This window comes from Microchirus variegatus (assembly GCF_963457635.1).
Source record: "Microchirus variegatus genome assembly, chromosome: 2".
In the NCBI taxonomy this organism is placed as follows: Eukaryota; Metazoa; Chordata; class Actinopteri; order Pleuronectiformes; family Soleidae; genus Microchirus; species Microchirus variegatus.
The window spans coordinates 25524327-25547908 of NC_139803.1; the positions used below are offsets into that span (position 1 = coordinate 25524327).

At 39.9% G+C, this 23582-nt stretch overlaps 1 protein-coding gene across 1 annotated transcript in view; it reads right to left on the minus strand.

Annotated features, from left to right (window-relative positions):
* LOC310942810 (adhesion G protein-coupled receptor L3) overlaps nucleotides 1-23582 on the minus strand; it is a 198404-nt gene that overhangs the window by 143978 nt on the left and 30844 nt on the right. The window contains exon 3 of the mRNA XM_083908251.1: nucleotides 2590-2809. Coding sequence (XP_083764377.1) covers nucleotides 2590-2644 — 55 coding nt within the window. The 5' untranslated portion in view covers nucleotides 2645-2809. The remainder of the gene's footprint in view (nucleotides 1-2589; nucleotides 2810-23582) is intronic.

Consider the following 23582-nt stretch of genomic DNA (forward strand, 5'->3'; position numbering starts at 1 on the left):
AAGTGTCAGACAGTTTGGTGTCTGTTGACATGCAAATAAAGGCAAGAAAGGGCAAGATGATGTGTGCAGCTTCAATTGCAGGCTCTTAGCCGAGTGGTATGTGCATTTTCTGCACCAACAATATGTTGTGATGATTACATGTTAAACTCAGCGTGTGTGTCAAGAGAAACAGCGCCTAGTCCCTAGTGTTTGGCTCCATTCATCCATGCACGTGTATGCAAGCCTGTGCCTGACCGTATATAGACTAAAGGGACTACAGATCCCGAAGTAGGCCAGCATCCCCTGGAGTACATGATTCCAACATTCTCAGGGAGAAATATGCACAATGACATTGTGGAAACTATTCCCAGGAAAGCTCGCCCCAGCTGCAGAACAATTCAACGTGAACATCTGGCCACGTCGGCTTAGAACACCAGGGTTGGGTGTTAAATGTTTGTTTTTTCTTCATAAATCTGACAAATTTATTTTGTAATGTCATACACATAATCTGGTACTAAAACAGACCTGAAATGGTTAAAGACAATTTCTTGAGCGCATTAATCATAGTATTGAACAAACACACAGCAACTAGTGGGTTTGTCAGCTTGACGTGACCAATTCCTTTGGAATAAATGACTGACTGAATATTAAGGTAGGGGTGAAAAAAATGTTGGATGATGCTTTAAAGGTCTTGTGCAGGTGCTTTTGTATGTTTAACTCGTTCATGACAAATCACGCATGCACTGCGAATGACCATTTTCCACATTTTAAGATTGATGATTGGCATTCTCTTTACTTTATTTCTACATACCAAAGTGACAAACTACAGCCATTTGCAGTTTGGAAAAGTAGAAGAAAATGCAGTCTCTAATCCAGGAAACTATAAAATGTCTGGAAAAAGTAATAGTGCAAAAAACGACTCTTGTGTCACAGGGTGTCGACTAGTACGTACACATTAAATTTAGCTGCATTTCTCAGATGTCCATCCCCGACAAAGCACTTCACATCCATCCCATCTCGACACTTTCTAGTGCTACAGTTAGTGTTTGTCCATCTAATGGAGCATCCATAAAAGCGTCTTTCTAATCCGAGGACACATTTCAATGCTTTTTGTTCCTATGGTGTTTGTGAACAATAGATTTTCGCGTTAAAGACTGTGCACACTTCTGCAGAATAATGTCTGAAATCACGGCTAAAAGGCTCTCAGAGACACGGGTCGAGAGATGATTACGTGTTGTGCAAGTGGCACCTGTGTCGATGGCAGCACTCTCGAGCGAACGCTGATCAAATACAAGGTCACAAGGGTTAAACCAATAAGACGCAATAGCACTGACCACTCACACGCTACATAGTGCATGGATATGTTTGCACGCGAGTCAATTTAACGCACACACATGCCCTGGACATGATGTCACTGGAAACAGCAAATAACAGGATACTATCTCTCTAAAAGACATGCCTGTAAGTTGATATAGTAACGAAACAGTTGTTTTTTTGAGTGGAAAATGTATACAGTATAGGTAAGGGTACACACACTGTGTAGTTTGAAAAGGTTGTGACACTGTTGTGTTTACAAGAAAATGTCAAAAAAACAAAACAGAAGGCAGGATTCCTTAACAATCAGTCAGCACAGGATTAGGAGCAAATCTGCTGCTGTATAATCCCTCAGCCCCTGATCAATCCAACAGGACTCTATAAAAAGAAAAGCACTACATATAGTTGCCTGATGATCTCTCTTTTTTAATTAACCATTAATGCAAACTTAACAATGCTGGAGAAGTGTGCTTTCATTAGCACCAGATGGCGAACGCAGACGCCACGAGCATTCCCGTAGATATCACAGCAAACACTTCAATTAGATTCAAACCTCTTATTAATGGTTTAAGCCATATCAAATTAACATTTTATAGGCCATTGTCCCACTCCCAACACTCCTTACATCTAAACTAGTTGATCGTGACCAACTGCCCCATTCACACACAAACACCCCAACCAGCGCCGTCGACTTCTTTTAATCTAAATTTAAATGACTTAATTTAAATTGCCTCAGAAACAATTCACTGAAGGCCAAGGAAAAACACTGAAAACCTACAGCAGTTTCTGTTTACTGAGACAAAATGAAAGACCTTCCAAATGAATCTTAAGGACCCTAATGCATGAAATGATAAAAAAGAGAGTATTTTTCTCTTGCTGTGATTTCCACTATCCTAAACATAGACCTTTAATGTTAATGATTTTTTTAAGTAATTTCAGTTAATTTCCTATTGTCAGGCGATCTGGAGACAGAGACAGGGGAACGAGGGGCAGATGTATAAATAGACGGAAAATCTGAGAAAAGTAACAGTCAATGCAAAGAAGAAAACTGTGCAAAAACATTTTGAGTGGTTTTGGGAGTAAAATAAAAAAAGCTAATTAGAGAGAGGGGCTAGATGGACTGCAGAATATGAGACAAACAAAGTTAGAGGCTTAAATTGCAGTCGGCTGACAGGAGCTGGCAATCTAAATAGCAAAAGGATGGAGTTCTGATGCAGCACCAAACCAAGCCAGTCACAGAGCATGTGCACATCCAGACAAACGCAAAACACACACGCTCTAATGAGCCACACTTACCCAGAGCGGCCGTTGCAAAGAGGCTGGCAAGAACAAGCAGGCGTGCGGTCCACATGGCCTCCTCCTCTTACCGCCCCCTGCTCAAGTTCCCAGGTGAGTTCAGTGCTCGGTGTTTTCCTGGCGAAAGCCCAAATCAGCGGCTTCCTTTATGACACGGTTCCCTCCACTGTCCCACTCCTCACACAAAACCAAGTCCTGTTGCCCTGGTGCCTTCCAAGATCTGTCAATAAAAATGAAAGGGACAAAAATACATATACATGTTACATTGATAGATCATTCTTCTTTTCTGTTACAGCAGCAAGAAACAGTGTTTATTTAAGTGTGTTCTTCGCCCCAGAAGAAACACAACAGATGGATGCACCATGGTTTTATCATCCTCATGCACAGGCCGTATGGTACCGTGGCTTTCAAGTTGTCATCAAGTGACACAGTGCAAGTTGTTCAATCTCCAGTCAGCTGAACTCATACCGGGTGTGATCAAGCAAACACTAAGACCGTGTGAAACACAAAATGTATTTTTGAATATTCTGTTGTTGTTTGCTCATTGAGGTGTTACCTCCCCCACCTTCCCAACCAATCACTCCCACAGAGAGCCGAGGAGTGAGTGATGAAGCGCATACTGCTTAGGGCTTTGGCGGACGACTGCGAGTGTGCACGGAGTATATGTTGTGTATCTCGTTGCACTCACATATGTCGCCCAGACCTTGTGTGTTTTCATGCGAGGCCTCGTGGTAATTGACACAAGAAGCGCGGCAGTGTTTTCCCTTTCCTGTGGGCATGTGCCACAACTTCACAGTTTGACTTTTTACACCTGTTAAAGGATGACTACTGTGCTCACAGGCTTCTCTCCAAAGTTCCAAGTTAACAAAATGGCTGCACCCGCATGCAGAGATGAATGTGCCACAGTTGCCCTTGACCTCCACTGAGCTCATGAGTCTGCTCTCATCTGTCAACTCCTGACGCAAAAAAAAAGAAGTCATCGCTAAACAATTCCTGGTTAACATAAAGCAAGTGGCAAAAATCAGCAGTGATTTACATGGTGTCGGCTTGTGATTGCTGTGAAATTAACACTAGTGGTGTGTAAATACTCACTAAAACATTGCGTGAAAATTTGCAACTCCACATCACAGAGGTATTACAGTTGAAAACAATGTGAGGAGGAGAAGAGATTTCATTATTTATATACTCATGCGATTTCCAACTACATCCTCATCAAACCCATGGCATGATATTAAGGTCAAGTCCGCTTTATGGCTGAGGTCACCTGAACCCTTTTATTTATTATCCACCATCAGCCATGATCTGCTGCAGATATATAATCTCTGAACATGATGTGAGCCAAAGAGAGCACATAGTGCTGCCATCCTCTACATAAGCACAAGCCTCGTGCATGTAGCTTTTAACATTTCAGGGAGATAAATTGACAATGTAAAATGACTGACACGGAAATATCATGTTATACCCACACTTATGTTGACAAAACTCTCTGTTGTTTTTTTTGTTGTTTTTTAAATTAGACCTTAAACTTCCATCCATCCCTGTACATATGAGCTGCTTTGGAACATTTCCCATCTCTTAATCTAGATCCTAATCCTCCTGGATTAGATTAATCAGATTTTTGAGGAGATATTAATGGACTTAAGCGAAATACAGGATGGGGATCTGTCTCTATATAAATCAGACAATTTGGGTCAAATAAGGAAGTTAAAAGTCGGTTCTTATTAGCAATTTTCATGACTGGATGAAACGGGTTGGATGAAAAGCAGAACAAATGAAGTGAATGTGGGAGTGTTTGGTTGTTCATCTGCGTGTTGGCCCTGGGATGAACTGCCAGATTGGACTCATGTGGAGGATAAAGCGGAAGACAATGAATGAGTGAATGACTGGACAAAATTGGAGATTCAACAACTCATCTGAATCACATCTATGATCCTTATGTAGACATTTTATCTCCATATTATGGCAGGTATTTCAAAATAGCACATCCCCAGTAAATGCCAAAACAAATCAAAGTAAATAAAAAGCTAAGACAGCTGCTAGAGTCCTAAATTACTTGAATCAAACCAAAGAGTATGTCTTTATTTGCAATTTCTGCACCTCAACTGGAGATGGAGGCTGCTGAAGTAACAGGAGACAATGAAAATGTGTGGACGCATATGAATGGATGTGTGTGTGCGTGTACCATATCTCACAGCACAAGCGATAAAGCAGTGACTCCGTGCACAGGTGTTACTTGGAAATTATCACATAAAATGAAAAACACTTCACTATCACAGTTGTTAATTTGCTCTCAAAAACATGTGGGCTTAGGTACAGGAGCTGCTATCAAGCACCAAAAGAACACATCATAAAATGCATATTTATGAGAAGAGGTTGGACCCAGTTCAATGAAAGGGAGAAGAAGAAGAAGATGGTTAAAAAACCGGTAGTCCAGCACTGCCAACTCGTCTTGTATTCTAGAAGGAGCCTTATGATACATTATGGTGCTGACTTTTCAAGGGTACTTGTTCGGGGGGGGGGGGGGGGGGGATTTAGGATAACTCCCCAAGATAAGCTGGCCAACATTTAGGAGGACTAGCAGCAACGGCAACGTCTGTTCACAGCCACATCAAGGAGACTTCTTCATTACTGCCCTGCAGTTTCCTGCGAAACCAACTTTTTTTAATCAGTGATGTTGTTGTTTTTGTTATTTTAGTAATCATGCATGTGCCAGCGGGCCCAGATGAAACCTGACTGTTTTAATTAATTGACTTTTCTGTGTAGTTAAAGCAAAACTGGGTGATATAGACAGTAAGAGAGTTGATGAGGGGGAAATATGCCGTCTAGAGGCAATCGTGTGACTCAGAGGAAAAGACAAATGAGAGGTAAAGAAATGAAAATGGAAGTAATTAGCTTGATTCCAGTTGGATTGAAAATCAGGACTGGGGCATGGATAAAAATAAAAAAGAAAATACAATGGATTGTTTTCATACATGTGCCATATTACACATTTTCCTGAAATTATACATTGGTTCATCATATGAGAAAACTTTTACAATAATAAAACACCTTTCGCAGATAATGTAAAAAAAAAAAAAAACCTGGGTTATTTATTTCCTGCTATTTTGACATACAATAGATTACCAGGAGAGTGTTATCAAAGTGCCATGATATTGGGTGAGAACGAAACGCGTTAGGCTGTAATTAAGCATGCTGTGTGACATGGGTTTTGTCAATTATATAACACCTGAAATTAGAAATTCCAAGGAGGGAAGCACTAATAAATTCTATAAATGCTATACTGCATTGCTCTTCAGTTGCTTTACTTACAAAATTATAATTTCTTCACTGTTACATTTTGTTTTTCATGTAAACCTTTTGTTTCCTGGCCAATAATTGTGTTTGGCTTATTTTCTGTCATTCTCTAACTCAATCCATGAGAGCTTGTACAGTACAGCTGTTTTACATGCTCTTTACATATTTAAATAAACAAGAACCAGTTTATAATAGAGTTAAACAGCATCACTAAACCCTGTTCAGGCGAGAAAACAACAAATATATATTTAGAAATAAATGAGTATATTTTAGACATCACATAATGTGTGTAGTAATGTCATTGCATTTTAAGGTACAATACAATAACAGGCATACAGTTTGGCTATTGTTGCTGAGGAGCACCTTATAGAGAAAACATTCAACTACGATATAAAACAGCTTAAATCAAACATACACTTTGTGGAAATCCATTTAAGAAATAATTTGCAAATAAAATGAACCACTGTAAGTGATTGTTTGTGCTTGACCCAGTGAATTAAATAACTGTATTTCACCACAGTGATGCAAGAAATCATGTGAATCCAGCATTGCCAGAATGGATCCCAGCTTATTGATTTGTGACATTGGCAACAATACAACCAATAAAAATGAAGTTTACAATCACATAAAACAAAGAAAAGCAGCAAATACTGACAAATGAAGAAGCTGGACAAAGAATGTTACTAAACTAGTTATTTCTCTATCAATCAACTAATCAATTAATGGACTAACTGTTTTGGTTACACATATAAAGTTGTCATCTCGAGGGTTTCATTCCAATCGTGTGTGCATGGACATACATCTCCAGCACATACTTTCATTTGAAATCGTTTTTTTTTGTAGTAATTGATATGGATTTCTCCACATTCAGCACCCTGCTAATATGAATGGTGAGATAGCATCGCACGGATGCACATCACCACCTGAGGGCATCTCTCCATCTGTCACTTCCTGACCTGAGGAAACCAAAGATGGTTTTCATTATTCCAGAGGTGTTCCACACAATGCCATTGCAACAAAATGAAACTGGATCCTCCGTGTTATCTGATGGGGGGGGGGGCAAACTAAGAACGATATTACTCGTCACGCCTGCTTGGAGCCCTCCCACGTAACAATATGTAATGAAGTGGGATTGTGTGTTAAGTACCATGTCTCAGTCTTTAAACTATTTCATGTCCAGATGCTTATCATACCAGTGGGGAGGGAGAGTGTGATCATGCAAATGAAGTGTCTCATATAAAATAAATATTAATCAGGCACAATGTCTGCATACATTTGATTTAAAAGCACTGACTTGGAAATTTTTCGGAGATGAACTGAGACTATTAAGAGTGAGATGATCTTCCTTCCTTTCAAAATTAAAATGTATTTTATTCTGGTTTAAAATTGAGCAGTCATTGTGTGATTCAAAAACAGCCCAAAAAAGTCTAAATCACACTTTTATAATGTGAGCTGAAAGGTGTGGAACACCGAAGGTAAACAGAAAGAGTGCTCTTTTAAAGCACTGTGTGCATCCCAGGAGCTTGACAACGCGAGCAGCAAGGCATTCACTCATACAATTGGTTTTTCACCAGGGACCCCAACACAGCTAGCCAGTGACAGGCAGATAATAGCGCTAACTTTAGCCTGCACAGTCTCTGAATGGTTCTATATGATAGGCTTGTTGAGTGTGACTGATGGCTTGGGTTAAATAATGGGACAGGCCCTCCTCCCCTCTAAGCACACAAAGGCACTGCAACCAATCCCGACACACACAACACCTCAAAACTACAAGACAATAGAAACACAGTCCATTAGAGGAAATAACTTGTACACACAAGGACAGCTGTTAAAAAAAAGCAAAAAAAAATAAAGGAAATTACCGTTACAAATATATAACAGTACACAGACAAACTATGATGCAGTGCATCCCCATAAGAGAAAAATAAAAGCACATCGTCTTGTTCAGTGTTGTGAATAAATACAGAAAGATTTAAAAGGCAGGGGAAATTTGCCTCCATTATAATGCAAAGCTCACACTCCTCTTCCCATATCTTCTTTCTTTCTTTCCTTTCTTTCAGCATATCTTGCCTAATGCAGCACAAAATGGATTGTATACAAAGGCAAGATGGACAGAAAGAGGCAGAGTTATAGGCAGGCCAAGGAAGAGATAGAGATGGATGATCAAACACTGAGGAAGGAAGGAATGTAAAAGACTGAGGGGTGAGGATGACGGGGTGGGAGGACAGGCAGAAAAAGGAGAAATCAGCAAGATGGATCAAATTGATTCACAGATGAATACAGTAAAGGACAGAAATGCAGACACGAGGGAGAGGGGATTTAAGCTGATATTTGAAGGTCGTGCATTGTGAAGTGATGACATCCAACATGAAAATGCTGTTGCTATAGAGGCTCAGGTGGGCAGGATACCATGACAACGTTACCTGTTGGCCATTAATCACCTTCCAGGGGAAATCAACATGCTGTGCCCACAAAGACTGCAAGTCATTATGAGGCCAGGCATGATTTTGGGTGTGAGCAAAAAATAAACAAAAAAAAAGACAGTGCAGTGCAATACATGACAAGAGGAGACTAATTTGCATCATTCTCCTTGTAACAATACTCATAATGTCTATTGTGAGAAAACAAATGAAACAGACGGGCGTATGGATCGACACACTGTGACCTCCACGCACTGTATGGATTTATTTTCTGACAACAGCATCAATATGCTGTTGATGTATTGCAGTGAAGAGTGTTTTTTTTTTTAAAGAATATATGTTGATATTACTGACAGGTTTATGGTTATGATAGACTGCTAAAGATATTTTAAAATCTCTTTATGTCATGTTAGCATTGTCATAATAAATGAAGGTTTCATGGCTGATCCTACAACGTACGCCGCAAACAGTTAACAGTTTTCAAATCATTTTTTTAATATACAGTATACATATATATATACACATATACATATATACACATGTATATATACATATATACATATACATATATGCATATATATACACATATATATGCATATATATACACGCATATATATACACATATATATGCATATATATACACGCATATATACGTATACATATATATACATATTTATATATTTATACATATACATATACATATATATATATATATATGTATATATATATATATATATATATATATACATATACATATACATATACATATACATATACATATACATATACATATACATATACATATACATATATATGTGTGTGTATGTGTTTGTGTGTGTAAAATAAATTCCTATATCAATTAAAGCACTTGATCTAAATTCAGCCTGGAGCAGCTAGCTGTGCAACAGCATCAGTAAACAAGCTTAGGCCTGGTTAGGGATGCACCAATAATGAGCTGTATATTGGTTTTGCCAGACGTTAGCTGACATTAGCGTATCGACAAACAAATATTTGTTTGACATTTGTAGATACAGACTCTGATATTTATCTCGGCTCTGTACACCGAGAAAGTTATAACGGGATGCAAAAATGACGGAGACGCTTCCTAAACTGTCATTTTTAGGCCAATATCTTTTCGCAACCAGTGGTTTCACTCTGTACAATCAACGGATCATCACAAAAGTATTAAAGCACATTTCATTAATTTGTAGAACTGTAATAACTATTTTTATTTTGTGTAGTTGCTAAGCAAAAATGATCAAAATACAAATACAAACGGATTTTGGTTGATTTTTCTAAAGGAACATATGGTCAGGGCAGATGCACAGGTGTGTCTATCACTATGGAAATAGTATACACACACAAAAATGCATTATTCTGCAATGCCGTTACTACAATACAGAACACAAACTACACAGGATTCTGCCTCTCAGGTACCAGGAAACACAATACAGGCCACACCTTTACACCAGTGAAACAAAGATGAAGCACGGCGGTTTTCTAATTACAGCTATCATTTTTCAGCACAGCCAGAACGCAAGCGAGCCATGTTCAGAGGTCAACTGCCTAGAAAATATTTATTAGATTTTTTTTTATTATTATGTCTATTTGACATTTGCAGGTGTCAAATTCCCTTAATTTTGTGTTTCCTCAAAAAGCATTTGCATAATTTTCCAATAGACACTTGATTCTCTGGCAGATTTGAGAAGGGAGAAAACAGTCACATACAACACACACACACACACAAACAAACAGCAATTTCAGCTCAGCCTCCGAATACGGGGGTACAGCAAATTCCAATGTCAATATCGCTGATCCCAATGACGCATGCATTTCAATATCATTATGTGATGCTGAGCCAAGTGCACAGAATATAATGAAATCTGAAAACATGCGCCGGCTAGACAAACGTGCATGCATGTTTTTAATGTGTGCATTATGTGCATGCACTCAGCACAGACTTGATTACAACGTTAATTCTGTCTTCCATCTGGTCCTGCATGTCTCTGTGTTAGTCTTTTTTTGACCAGAAATTGCTATGGTGTGTCTGGGTGGCATAATGATCGTTGCACGAGAATCACTGGCGGCAAGATTGTGTTGTAAATGGTCTGGAAATGAGAGGTACGACTGTGTCAAAAGCAACCACAGTGGTCACGACCACAGGGAATTGAAATGGGTTCCACCTGGACTCTACTCAAAGCTCAATTAGAGGCAGGGTGGGACGGGACAGGAGGGGGAGGGGAGGCACAAAAAGCTCGAGCACTTGGAACAGAAGGCAGGTGTGTGTATGTAAGCAACCATGTCCATCAATGTCCACTAAAAATCCATGCATATCAATGAGAGACTGGGAGAATGATTGAAGGGAAGCAGGGGAACTTCAAAAAAATGAGGCAGTTTAGATGATTCACAACAGCGTCATTGTTTTCTCACCAGTTACCTTCACAAAATGTGACACAAATGATCTGACACGTCCTAAATTCCTTTTGTGATATATCACTCCAGATTAAGCCCTATGAGATCATTTCGCTTTACATGACAACCTTTTTAATATATTTGCAAACACTATCTGTATATAATGAGGTACTCTCTGTGAGGAACACAGTTGACAGTACTATTTATGAACACAGGGAGTAAAAGAGATTCACTGCTGCATCGCCATCACTTTCAGGCTCCTTTTACTGAAGGAGATGACATCTCAGTCAAAACAGCTTTTGTTTAAACCTGCTCTGCATATTATTGTGTGAAATTGTGTGTCCTGTTTCTCGCAGCGTTCCTCAACGTGTCAATACCAAAATGAAAATAAGAACAAATAGTCGTTTCACCAACAAGGTCTGGTGTATTTTGCTGCATGAAATTATTGCCTGACTGGCTATCTAACATTATTTTTGACACTTTTGTGTAGCTTTTTAACTTTGCTCTCTATTAAATGAAAACACTTCAACATAAAGTGATTGTTAATCATTCTGGCTTTTTTTTTAACAGTTTCAAACGTATCATGATGGAGTGAGTCTTGTTCAAGTGAATTTGAGAGGGTGAAAAATGCAGGGAAAAGCACAGAGCAAACACATTAAACCACTCTAGACGTGTCCTTTGCAGTCAGTGGTTGTCTGTTCCTTTGTTGAACCAGACACTCTTACTCTGCTGGTATTTTAAGGTAAATATTCATCTAAACATGGTTGACACACTGGGGTCAGGGGTCATCATGGTAAATTGCTTTCGAGCTCGCTTTTTTTGTTGTCTCGCAGCTTTTAGAAAACGCTGGCTGAAATGTGAGAGAGAGCCTCTCTTGTCAAGACCTCTGTGACCTGGTTTCGGAGTGATCGATTAGAGTGCAAGACTAAGCTTGTGAATGAATGGTAGAAATGCTTGAGGGCTAACTTTCAAGCTCAATATTGAAAAGTTCAATAGTAGTGGAAGAACGCGTATGATATGAGAAAGTATTCACAGAAATTGCAAAGTTATGTTTCATTGCACACTGGTTTTGTTGTGGTTGCTTTTTATGCACTGGTGTGTCAGCCCACGCAGACAGCTGTGAAAAGAAGACAACCTCAAGTGCACTGTTAAAAGCTACCTTCCCAGCCAAGATCCTATGAGCCATTTTGGAATCATTATAGTTCAGGTCACCGTGAGAAGCCCTCCAAGTTGCCAACACTTCTTCCTCCTGTTTCTTCCGAGCCCAACTGATCACAAAATGCTCAGAAATAATCATCTGTAATTGGGCATTTTGTTGTTCCAAACCATAGGGAAGAGCAGAACTGCAGTGAGCTGGCAGGCTGCAGAGTCCCTCAGTCCTCACTCTGACTGGTATAGAATAGAGTTTAATGAAACTTTGATTGGTCTAGGCAAACATCCTCATGGGGTATATCTCTGGACAAAAAGAGAAATACTTTCCTCTCTTGTCATGGCAAATGCTCTCAGGGCTGACAAATTATGGCTGGCCTGAAGGTGTCCACTCTTGGCATGAATTCTAAAACCTGATGAGATAGCTGGGTTCACCTCGATCTTAATATCTACTGCTTTACAACTTCTTCCTGTTGATATAGTTGTTTTTTCATGCAATCCTCCAATTGTTTTAGATGATATAATCCACACAAAATAAGTAAAGCAGTGAGTGAATCAATATAAAATATGGATAATTATTAGTGTAATAGAGGCGGTTAATGGCATCAACGTTAACGCACGACGCGTTTCCATGACGACTGACCGAAAAAAGACGCGCGTGACGTCATGTTTACGTGACTCCGGATTGTTAAAATGAGTCTCTAAAGTATCGCTAAACTTGGTGACGTATTTGTTATTATAGCATCAGATTTCGAAACTAAACTGATATTAAGATTGTCGCCATTAAAGTATCCTTTTTTCAGCAGGCAGCCACTGAATAAACAGTGACTTCAACTAATGTAGCACTTTTGTAATAAGACTCAGCAGCATGTACTTTCATGCTGAGACAGTTACCTTAAAAAAAAGCTACTTACACTGTGTTAGTTTCATTTCAGTAAATGCTGACTAATTCTAATTAAGTCATTAAAGATTGTGTGTGAAGTGCAAATCTGCAAGCACATGGGATTTAATTAAGTGAACTGGAGACCACAGAGAGAGAGAGAAGCACAGTGACACCCTGTTGGTGCCATCAGGGCTTGTTCGATTGGCCTCATGTGAGAGCATGAGGGCAGGAGGGTGGGGTCAGCTGGATGTTTTACCTGTCAAATGAGAACATAAACAGAGAGTACCTGCAGTACACAGGGGGAGTGGAGGACACTCTGCGACCTGTGTGTGTTTTTCATGCACTCAACACACTTCATGGGAGCTGCGTGAAAGCACACATATGCATGCTGTCCGGTGACCTTGCCCAGTGACTCTTGGCTGAGCAGTAGAATGCGCTCGGGTTGGACTCAGCAGGCAACCTTTTTCTAAATCTAAAAGCAGTGATCTCCCGCAGTGAGGCAGCCACATAACGTCAGGGAGAGGAAGCAAAAAATGTCAAAGTAGAGAAACAGACTGCAAGCCATGGCTTTTACTGCTCCACGATTAGGACTAACACACTACATACTGGACAGTCTGTGACAGGAATAGGCCTTACCTCGAGAAATAAAAATGCACAAAATGGATTCAAGAAATGTTTAAATCAAAGGCCTGCAGCATGATTAGACTGGAAAGCACAATAATACTAGGGTTTGCACCCAGTTCCACAGTAGAAAATGTAGAATTGTATATTTGTTGGCAGCTGGGACACACTCTGGAACACACACACCCCTTGCCCTAACCTTTCTTCTCTCTCTCCCGTACTCTAAGACACACTTTAGTAGACATAGAACAGAATCACCAGAACTTGTGACCCAGATCTGGGTCCTAATTGCACTCTGGTGTAACTCTATTCATCCACTTACGCCACAACAAACACCATTCTGCCCGCTGCTCCGAGCGGATGAAAGTGAGGAAGTCAGTAATTGCTTTTGACTTTCCAGAGTACCGCACCCCAAGTATGTGGACATTTTGCAGACCTACTCGGAGCGCAGTCTTTTTAATGAGATTGCCTCCTGTTTATGCCAAGGGGACAACAGAAGACGCTTGGTTGATAGAATTGGCCTTTTACCAGTCAATACAAAGTGTATCAATGCTGGGAGGATTTTAGGAGCAACCTGTATTTGGCCAAAAATAAATAACTCTAAGGTTTTACGGACAAGTCATCCAGTTTTTTGATGCCAAAGGCGTCATTTTATTTATACCCAATCAGCAATGTTTTATGATGTCTTTGCAGACAAATAAATTTGATTATTAAATTTCACCATTTATGATCGAACCAGTACATTGCTTGTATAAATAGCAAATATTAGTTTGCTATACCATCACCATATGATCACTTGGCTTAGATATAGGCAGCCAAACAACTGTAGGAAGAACTGTTAATGAATTGTAGAAGAATTGTTTGACATTCTATCATCAGATGATGAAACCCAGTGGTGAACACATGACTTTAGGACACAAAGTTGGTAAATTGGGTAAAAATGCCATGTTGCTAAGTATTTGACTAAAAGCACTGCTGTGATGAGTGTGGGTATAAAGACTCTTGGTCTTGGCCTAACCCACAGTGGCAGCTCTTGATTTTTCAAAAATCAATATGACAAAAATGTGAAGCAAAGCAACACCCTTCTGCATTTCCTTTTGCTGGAATTTCAAAAAAATCTTTGACTGGTGCCGACACTTGGCGTCAATGTCACATTGCCTCAACGCTGATGTCAATCTCGCCATTTTTTGCATCTGATTATGGCTTTTGATCCATCACCACAAACTCCCTCAGACAAGCACAATATTGACTGCATTTCTGGGGAGTCGTGTCAGATACTTCTATGCCATACTTACAGTGGGGTGCCCTAAGCTCAGCTGAAGGGGGCTTTCCACCCCTCCACCCTGTCTCCTTTCTTTCTGCTCATTTCATTCCTGTATCAATCCGACACTGGAATGTTATTCATCCTGCACAACAGGCCACCAGTAGTCTGTGTGTGTGTTGAGGGAGGGAGGACCACCTTTAAAGAAACCATGAAACTCTATCCTATATCCACTGCCCCTTCATAATCCACCCACCCTGAATCCCTGCTGAAACTGGCCAAGTCAATTTTTTTTTTCTCTTTTGCTGGATTCTATATCATGAGTGTCTATTTGAATACCAAAGTCTTTTCTTTTGACTTGGACACCGAGCAAAGTGGGGTCTCTCCACATGTCTGGCATGCAATTCCTGGAGCAGTTGGTTCCACTCCTCCCCTTGGGGTGAGGAGAGGACTTAGCTCTGACACAAGTCCAATACACACAGCTGATGCCTCAGGCTGGCAAAGTCTAATGACTTTATCTGTGTGGGACTTTACTGGTGGAACTCATATTTATTACCCAATATGTCCAGTGGGAGATGTGGAAATATTACAACAGCAGCCAACACCACAATGTTCATGTCAAGAATTTTAAATTGGATATAGACAATGGATATCGGGCAACTTTTGGCAAAGCTAAGCGTGCAGATTGAAAAACGAGGAAACTGCCATGCAACAAGCAGAATTATGGCCTGGCTCTGATTAACAGATGACATAGAACTCCCAGTATGAAGATTGACTTTCCTCTAAAAATCTGTGATCATGTAAAATATGTCATTTGATGTTTTAGAGGCTTTGTCAAATTTGATAGATACTTACAAACTCTGATTGAAAAATAAGTAACATGATGCAGCTCCACTGGGAAGAGTTAAATTCATTGGACCAGTGGAACGGAACATTACAGTACTATAGATGAGAACACAGTCAGATCGTCTATACGTAAACTATTCCATATTTCGTTTCAATATATGTGATATGTGGGCAACAGTATCCGAAAACCGGAAGTCTGTGAAAGTTCTATTCTTGGCTCCACAGTGCAGCATAGAGTCCTACACAAACTTCCAGCCTCAGAGGATTTATCTGTCCAGCGGATACATGTTATATATGATGGCAATGTGCCTGCTAGAGCCTGCAAATGATCACTTTTCCAAATGCTAACTGCTGTTAGCTTCCGGTAGCTTCTGTGGCTGATGTCATTTCCTGTCCCTTAAGTTTAGTTTTACTTTATTTTTTTAAAGAGATATTACTTAACAGAGCGTTCTGAACAGGGCTGTTTTGGCAGGGTGATTGAACTGCCGTGGTGCTTCATTCTTATGGTATTTTGACCAAAGCATGGGGAACCAGGGAACTAGTTTAACTTGGAGAAATGGGGTATAATATTGGACCTTTAAATGATTGTCTGTGTAGCCAGAGCCTGATGGGCTTTTCCTCTGAGCAACTAAGATCCTCTGTCCAAAAACTACTGAAAACACAAGTCACGTTTACTGTTTTTGTATCATTTGATTACCCTAGGCCTCAACATTTGATGAAAGCTTCAGTGTAAGAAAGGAATCAGAGAAATCTGTCCACTGACCATGCACAGTGGCATACATGGCATTTAGAGTAATACTATGTGTTCTCTAATTTCTGCCCTCCATGGCTGATGAGTCTTAATTGCCTAATTTCCTATGTGCATGTAGACATAGTGAGCAAGATGAGTTTCCCTGCTGGTTCAGCTCTGATGATGGCGCCCACAACAGCACATCCTGATGCCATCTATTCAGGGGCTTAAATCTTTCACAGCCCCATCATTGAGAATCGTGCGTTTCATCCTCGTGACACATCGCAGCAACTGAGTCGCTGAGGTGATTGATGATGGCAACATATACTGCTATGCTCCCGTTTCCACTCGTCTAAACTGTGTGAAGAAAGAGCCCACACGCATAAATTGCAATCGTTTCTGCTCCAATCGCTGCAGCGTTATCTGCATATAAGCTGCATCTGTTTTGACCTCACATACTAACCCAGAGCCGAATCAGACATCAGCCAAACACATTTCCCAGTAAGACTATATTCCCTCAGTGCACACTAGCTGTGCTTTAGCCGTGATGGGAGAATTACAAAGATTTCACTGAATAGTCTTAGTAGAAAATAAGGTTCACAGAGGTTAATGCAATTTCATGGTAGAGATAGTTGCACAAATTAGATACTGAGAATAGGGTGGTAAAGATAAACAACATTCCAATAAAATAGGAGGAAAAAAGCCGACGTAGTTTTAGAGGACAATGTACAGTCGTCTGTCACTGCCTGATACAATAACATTTGGGTTTATTCAAAACCTGCATTGCCCTTTCCCATGAGCATGTCAAAATGAAATGAGTCTCCCATTCTAATAACTTTCACACAATACACTGTGGATTTCACTACTGCCAGTAAATAGTATATGGTTTTAATTTAGTTTTGTTCACCACAACTTTCTGAGGAGACATTCTGTGAAAGGCAGGAACCCATCTCCAGAATTGAGAAAGGCCACATGTTAAGTGGATTGACTCGGAAGGAAAATGTCCTCTGTTCACTCTGACTGTGCAAATCATTATTTAAATTGAAGCACACCTCAGCGATCCAAGGCCGTATCCATACATTAATGCTCGCCGCAAATGGCACCAATAACTCAGTATATTTGAGTGATTTCCTCCGTGTGCGCTGATGCTGACAGTTTATTTGACGATCCCTTAAAAATTCAAATGACTTGAGCAGATGACGCAGTGTGTGTGTGTGTGTGTGTGCGAGAGTGTGAACGTGGGAATAAGGCGGGCTGGAGACAACCCATGCATAAATGTGCATTGTAAGCATTCTTTCCGTTTTAGTGGACTCCGGTGATTATGATTTTATGACAGGTTTAATTAAAATTTGTTCAAATTTAATGTGGCTGGTTAACTTCAGGTATTTCTGATGCAGCGATCGATGCTGCCAATGATTAGTCATGTGTAAAATATGATATAAATGTTCCTTATCATGTCAGTGAGCCCTGCATATGCCTTAATCAATGCCATTAAGTCCACACATCCAGCATGATGTAAACAGAAAGTTAAAACAGGCTTGGCAACAGTAACTAAGGTAGGTGGGGCTTCCTGCAAAGGTCAACTGCAAAAACTGAATATTAACACAATTAAATGTTCACATTTTCAGTGATATGATGAACAGGAATGAAACCAAAAGCTCAATTTTACCCCCATCCTCTTCTACACAACAGTATTGAGGTAGTAACAGGACACAAAGCTGAAATGATATGTTCATTCACACGGCGCACATCACAGCACATTGACAGCATGACCTGCACATTAAACACCAGAGCGCTGTTATTAAGCAGGGGTCTGAACCTTGGCTCAAGTTTCATACTAAATTGAGTGTGAGAAGCATGAATGCACATCTGTGTTCATACAGCACTTGTGCATGACAGGAAACAAGTGTTGAACATACACTTCAACTCGGTACAACTGAATGATAATGACAAAACAATTAATCACATTTAAAGAAGAAAAAAAAATCACTAAATACAAGCACAGCAACACCCTGCAGGTCAAAGAAAAGAGCTGGCTTTTAAATTCTAATAATGAGTTGTATTGGAGCAATTGGAAATGAAATTTTTTATCGCCTGCAGTCCTTCGCTGTTCTCCTTTATTATACAAGTGCAAAGCAATTTATCCGTTATTGTTTTCTAATGGGGCAACACATCCTGGGTCACATCTTCAAACAGCGAGGAAAAAGAAATGAGCACGCTGTAGTGTATTAGCAGCGACGAGGCATTACAGTTTGTGGGTGCTAAATTGTTTAAATATGCATATAATGTCCCGTCTACTGTGTTAAGCTTGCCCTTCCGCTAATGTTAGCGTGAAAAATTACACACTTAGCACTTAGACAACTGTAATTTGAGAGTTCAGAGTGCCATATGGCTTCATATCCACTTTCTGCAGTGTTGTCTGTAAGTGACGCACAAAAAAAAGATAAACTCAAGCTGTCATTGCGAGCTGAAAGAAAGAAAATGTTCATCACACATGTATCCTCAAAGGATCACTCTGTGTTTTAAAGCTCCTTTCTCTTAAAACCTTCTGCAAAGGTTAGAAATACTGGCTCCCTTCTGGTTTGCACATTATGTGAGGACGCCGTGCTGAAGTGTGGTTGAGTATTCAGCATCCTCCATCACTGTCTACACACAGGCTCTTATAAGCTGTAATAAATGATCAGGCTAAAAATCTGACAACACAATAGATAGCAGCGATTAAGTGGGATATCAAACAAGTCCAGCTGTGGGCAAATATTATTCTTTGTTAATATGTAAATTTCCACAGCTCTGGAGGTCAGGTTATGAAGTGAGATGCATCCGATACATGTGTCTGGCATCCTGAAGTCTTGGCAAAAAACCCAGCTTCTCGTCACAGACGAGTAATCTATCCCATTGGTCCTCCTAACCAAGTGAAGCACATCGATCCGTTTTCCTACGGAATCGAAATGAGAATGGCCAAGAACACTCGTCGTAAACCATTTTAAAATATTTCTGTATCATTACCCTTGATTTTTCCAAGCAAATTGTTACGGAGCACAGTCGCAGTCACTGGTATTTTAGGTTATTTATCGTCCTAAAATAGGCCTTTTGGAGGTCAAAGGAATCATCTGAAATTTCCCAAAGCATTTTTTGCGATCCCTACACAGTTATCACGCAAATAACACACTGCTGCGTTATTGATTTGTTCCACGGAGGCAAACAGCAGGTTAAAATGGAAAAGGTACATCTGCATGGAGGACAAAGTAATATGAGCTGATGAGCTCAGTCTGCACGGAAACATGTGCCATTTATTGTGGCTGGGCCAAAATTATTGTGCAGCAACAACATAGTTTATGATGAATTTGCATCATTTACTTTTGACAAATCTGGTTACAAGAGTTTAGTCAACACGGTTGATTAAATATGTAATGTGTGGGGAAATGAGCTTTGTTTTACAAAACACATCTTATATAACGCTTAACTTTAAATGGATCCAATACACGCCCATGTGAAGAAAACTGAATGACACGATCATTTTTGTTTAAGATATTCGCGTCTTGCAGTAAATACCGAGGAATTTTGTGCAACAGCAAAAAGGACAGACCAGATAAATACAGCATTTTATCTCCTCTTTTATAGTCCATTAGACTCGAAGAGACGCCGAAAAGCTTATTATTCAATCTTGCCATTTACATCCAGATTTTTTGGATAATGTCTTCCTGACCAGTAAACATAGCCTATTTAGAAATCACGGGATAAATGCCAATTTTCCATTTTTACAAAAGCACCAGTAAAAGTATGCCCAGCATCCCTCCCATGTTCTGGCAACACAGATGGATTTAAACGTCCAACCCATAGATTACTGAAATCCAAACCAGGGACAACACACAAGGAAAACATTTACAAGCAGGATTAGGAGGGAATTGATGCAAAGTGGTATTATGTGGGAAAAGAGAAGAGGTTCACAATAAAGGGAGTTTATTTACACGGCCCCCTTCTTCATTAAAGTAAATATAGAGCACTTTCTCTTGGGGATGTGGAATAACAACGTCCCCTTTCTTTTTCTCAGAGGAGCCCCTTCCTTTGAGCACTATGCTAGAAATAACTCCAAGTCCTCAGGTGAGAGCCTTCAGGGACACAACCTGAGGAAGTGTGCTGTATGTTATCATAACCAGCTCATCTCCAAATGCTTTATCTACCCAAACTGACTTCCTCAGACAGCAGAGAAGATGCCTTAGTGCTATTATTTTTATTTTCAAATTTTTCATGTTGTAGTTGTATCCCCATTGGAGAGCATCGTGAGCTGAGGGGGACACGTACATTTATTTGAGCTGGATATAGCAATCTTCACAAACTCTCACTCTGAACACTGGTTCAAAGTTTACGTAGAGATATAAATAAAACTTTTCTGTTCCTTGTGGTCCTTTTATGTCCAAGTTGAAGTGCATCTATTTAGCTAAAAGCACAAGAAAAGGCCAAGGCCATTTTTCAAAAAATTGACGACGGCCTTGCATATATTATTCAAACTTTTGTCCTTGTGCCAAACAGTGCATCTACTGAATAATAATTACAAGAGGGACTTAGGGATATGAGTATGCAGAATATGAAACACATGCCAATGTCCCCCTGTCACTGGAGGCTACATCGATGAAACAAGACCAGGTTGCAGGAAATCACGAAAGACCAAAATAAAATGACAGGAAGCTCAATTTCTTTTCTCTCTCAATATTTAGAGCCAAGACTTTAGGACCTGTTAACACGGTATCATGAGTATGAGCGGCAACTATGAAATATCCAGACTGGTGTATAAATTAAAAATCCATTTCTTCACTGTCATGTTTAGTGGCTTGAATATCATGGGAACTGTATTTTTCAAAAATGTATAGAAATTAAACATAATAGAAATAAAAAACAGATTAAGAATTTCACAGTTAATTACATACAGTGCTTATGTCAACAGTACAAGACACTAGTGGAGTCAGAGAAAGCAGACGGAGCTGAAACCCCCAGGTTTAAACGAAGCAGTGGCGGGATAGTCGTTACTGATTTGATATGCAAATTAAATAACCTTATTTGCTAATCAGGTGTCCCCATGTGGTAAGACAAAGGTGTCCCGTTTCAGGTGAATGGCCTTTTGTATCTGTAAGTAGAGAGCAGTGTATTGTAGCTTCATTAGTGTAACAGCTTCCCTCCTTCCTTCTTCTTTCCACTCTGGGATCTTTTAGCCTCTGAAGTGTCATCGTCTTTGTTCTTAATTTCAGTGATATTTTAGACATCCCTGTGCTTTAATTACTTATTCAGTCACTTGAACTGAACTTTGTGTTGCTCCAATGTATGGTGGTAATGAACAGGTTTATGTTTATGTAAAAGTGTGCTGGTAATGGCTTTATACTGACTGTGTCCATCTTACTCTCAGCATTAATCAGACTCAGCCCATCCACAGACCCATTCACATGCTATTCATTTTGACATTACAAATTACACATCTCAGTTGGCTAACTGATTTAATTAAAATGTGAAATTCTGCTGGGTTTTCACTGTAGGTGCCTTTTAAAAATATAGCTAATGACTCTATTCCTGGACGTTGGCCATACTGCATAAATTCATATGAATGTTCTGTGCAGAGCATTCTCGAGTTTCCGTTAATTTCACTGGTGGTGTTTCATTGTGGAAATGAGGGAAGAAAATGGATGATTGATTTATGGAAATTCACTTTCTGGCTGTGACATTTGTTGGTCTGTAATATCAATAGAAATACTGTCAGCAATGACCACTCCAGCATGACAGATGGAGCTCACAAATAATGAGCAGCGCAAGACGGTACGCCACATACTTGGACATCTTATGATATTAAAAAAAAAAAGGTTACAATGTGTTTTTGCATGATGGTCCCCTGTGATTTTAGCCTTAATTATCTAAAAAAAAAAAGAAAAAAAAGAAGTGATGACAAAGTAAAGAGAATGACAGGCTTAAACACACACACACACACACACACACAGACGCGTACAAACTCCTGCACACATCTGCTCGTCAGAGAGCCTGTTGGAATCTGTCACATGCCTGGCAGGTTCTGTAACTTAGGCAGATGGTGCAGCACAATTAGGCCCGCTGTATCTCTCAATCAATCTCTTACATGTCATATGAAGAACCTGGACCAGCACGGGTTGTTTCTGTTCATCCAATGCACTTTATATTCTACTCTCCTGTTTACAAATGTTTTTTTTTTTTATGTTTATTGACATATACTGCAAACCCTCTCTGTTGCCTCACTGATCCTGAAAGGCCCCCTCTTTCATGGTTTGATTTAATATTTACTTTGCTTCCCTAATTTTCTGCAAATTTCCACACGTCTTTGTCATTTTTCTACAGATGGATTTCTTATGATGTCTTCCGCTGTCACCCAGTTTTCCTCTAACTTTTTCTCCACTGTCTTGGCTTGAATGCAAAACCATACTGAAGACAATAGAAAAACACAAAGTCCTTTATTCACACCCAATTGCTATGAAAGGGATTTTTCTGGCCAGAAATTCACCAAGGAGCACAATGAGAGTGTCACAGAGGAACAAGATATCTCTGCCGATGCACCTTCTGTCCCACGTTCAGCTTACAATAGAGGAGAAAAGCGATCTGCTGCATCTGACACTGGCTGGGGCCATTAGCTGGTGTTGGTTAAATAAGGATACCTATAACCGAGCTAGTTACAGTGACGGGAAACATCTGCTGCTTGCACCGGGCCCCCAGTGGTCCTGAAGAGTCTGTCTTTGATCAGCGGCCCTCACCTTCCAAAGGGAGCTGGGATGAAACAGTATTTTCTTACACAACACACACAGTAGGAGAGAAAAGCTGAAAAAATAGCAAACAACAAACACGCTAAAACTAGACCCACCATAGAGTATACATGTCAAACTCGTGGCGTGCAAAATGCTGCAGGCACATCTGAGACTACAAATCCCAGACTGCATTGGGAGAGCTGGTGTTTTGTCACATCAATCAAGGCCTGTAAGATTTCTGGCTTTATCCCACCCCTTTGTTGACATACTCAACAAGACACCTCTTGTCTGTAAACACAAGAACACGTTTAGGAGAATCAGCAAAAGTTTGTATCATACCAGCTTTTTATCCACATAGGAACCTGTGTTTTAGGAGCTCTAAAATGCTGCTTTGAAAAAAGGGTGACAAAAATCTCATAACACCACCCTTTGGTTTTCATTTAACTAATGTACAACTCTGGCAAACCAGGAAGTCATATAGCCACCTTTCTCTTGCACTAGAATTTTGCTGTCACTATCGCCATTGTTTTCCTTCGTCTTATTGTGTTTAAAGTCTGCACATAATAGCACACTGAAAAAAGCCCATACATTTTAGTATATTCGATCTGCTTTAGCCCTTGACTTG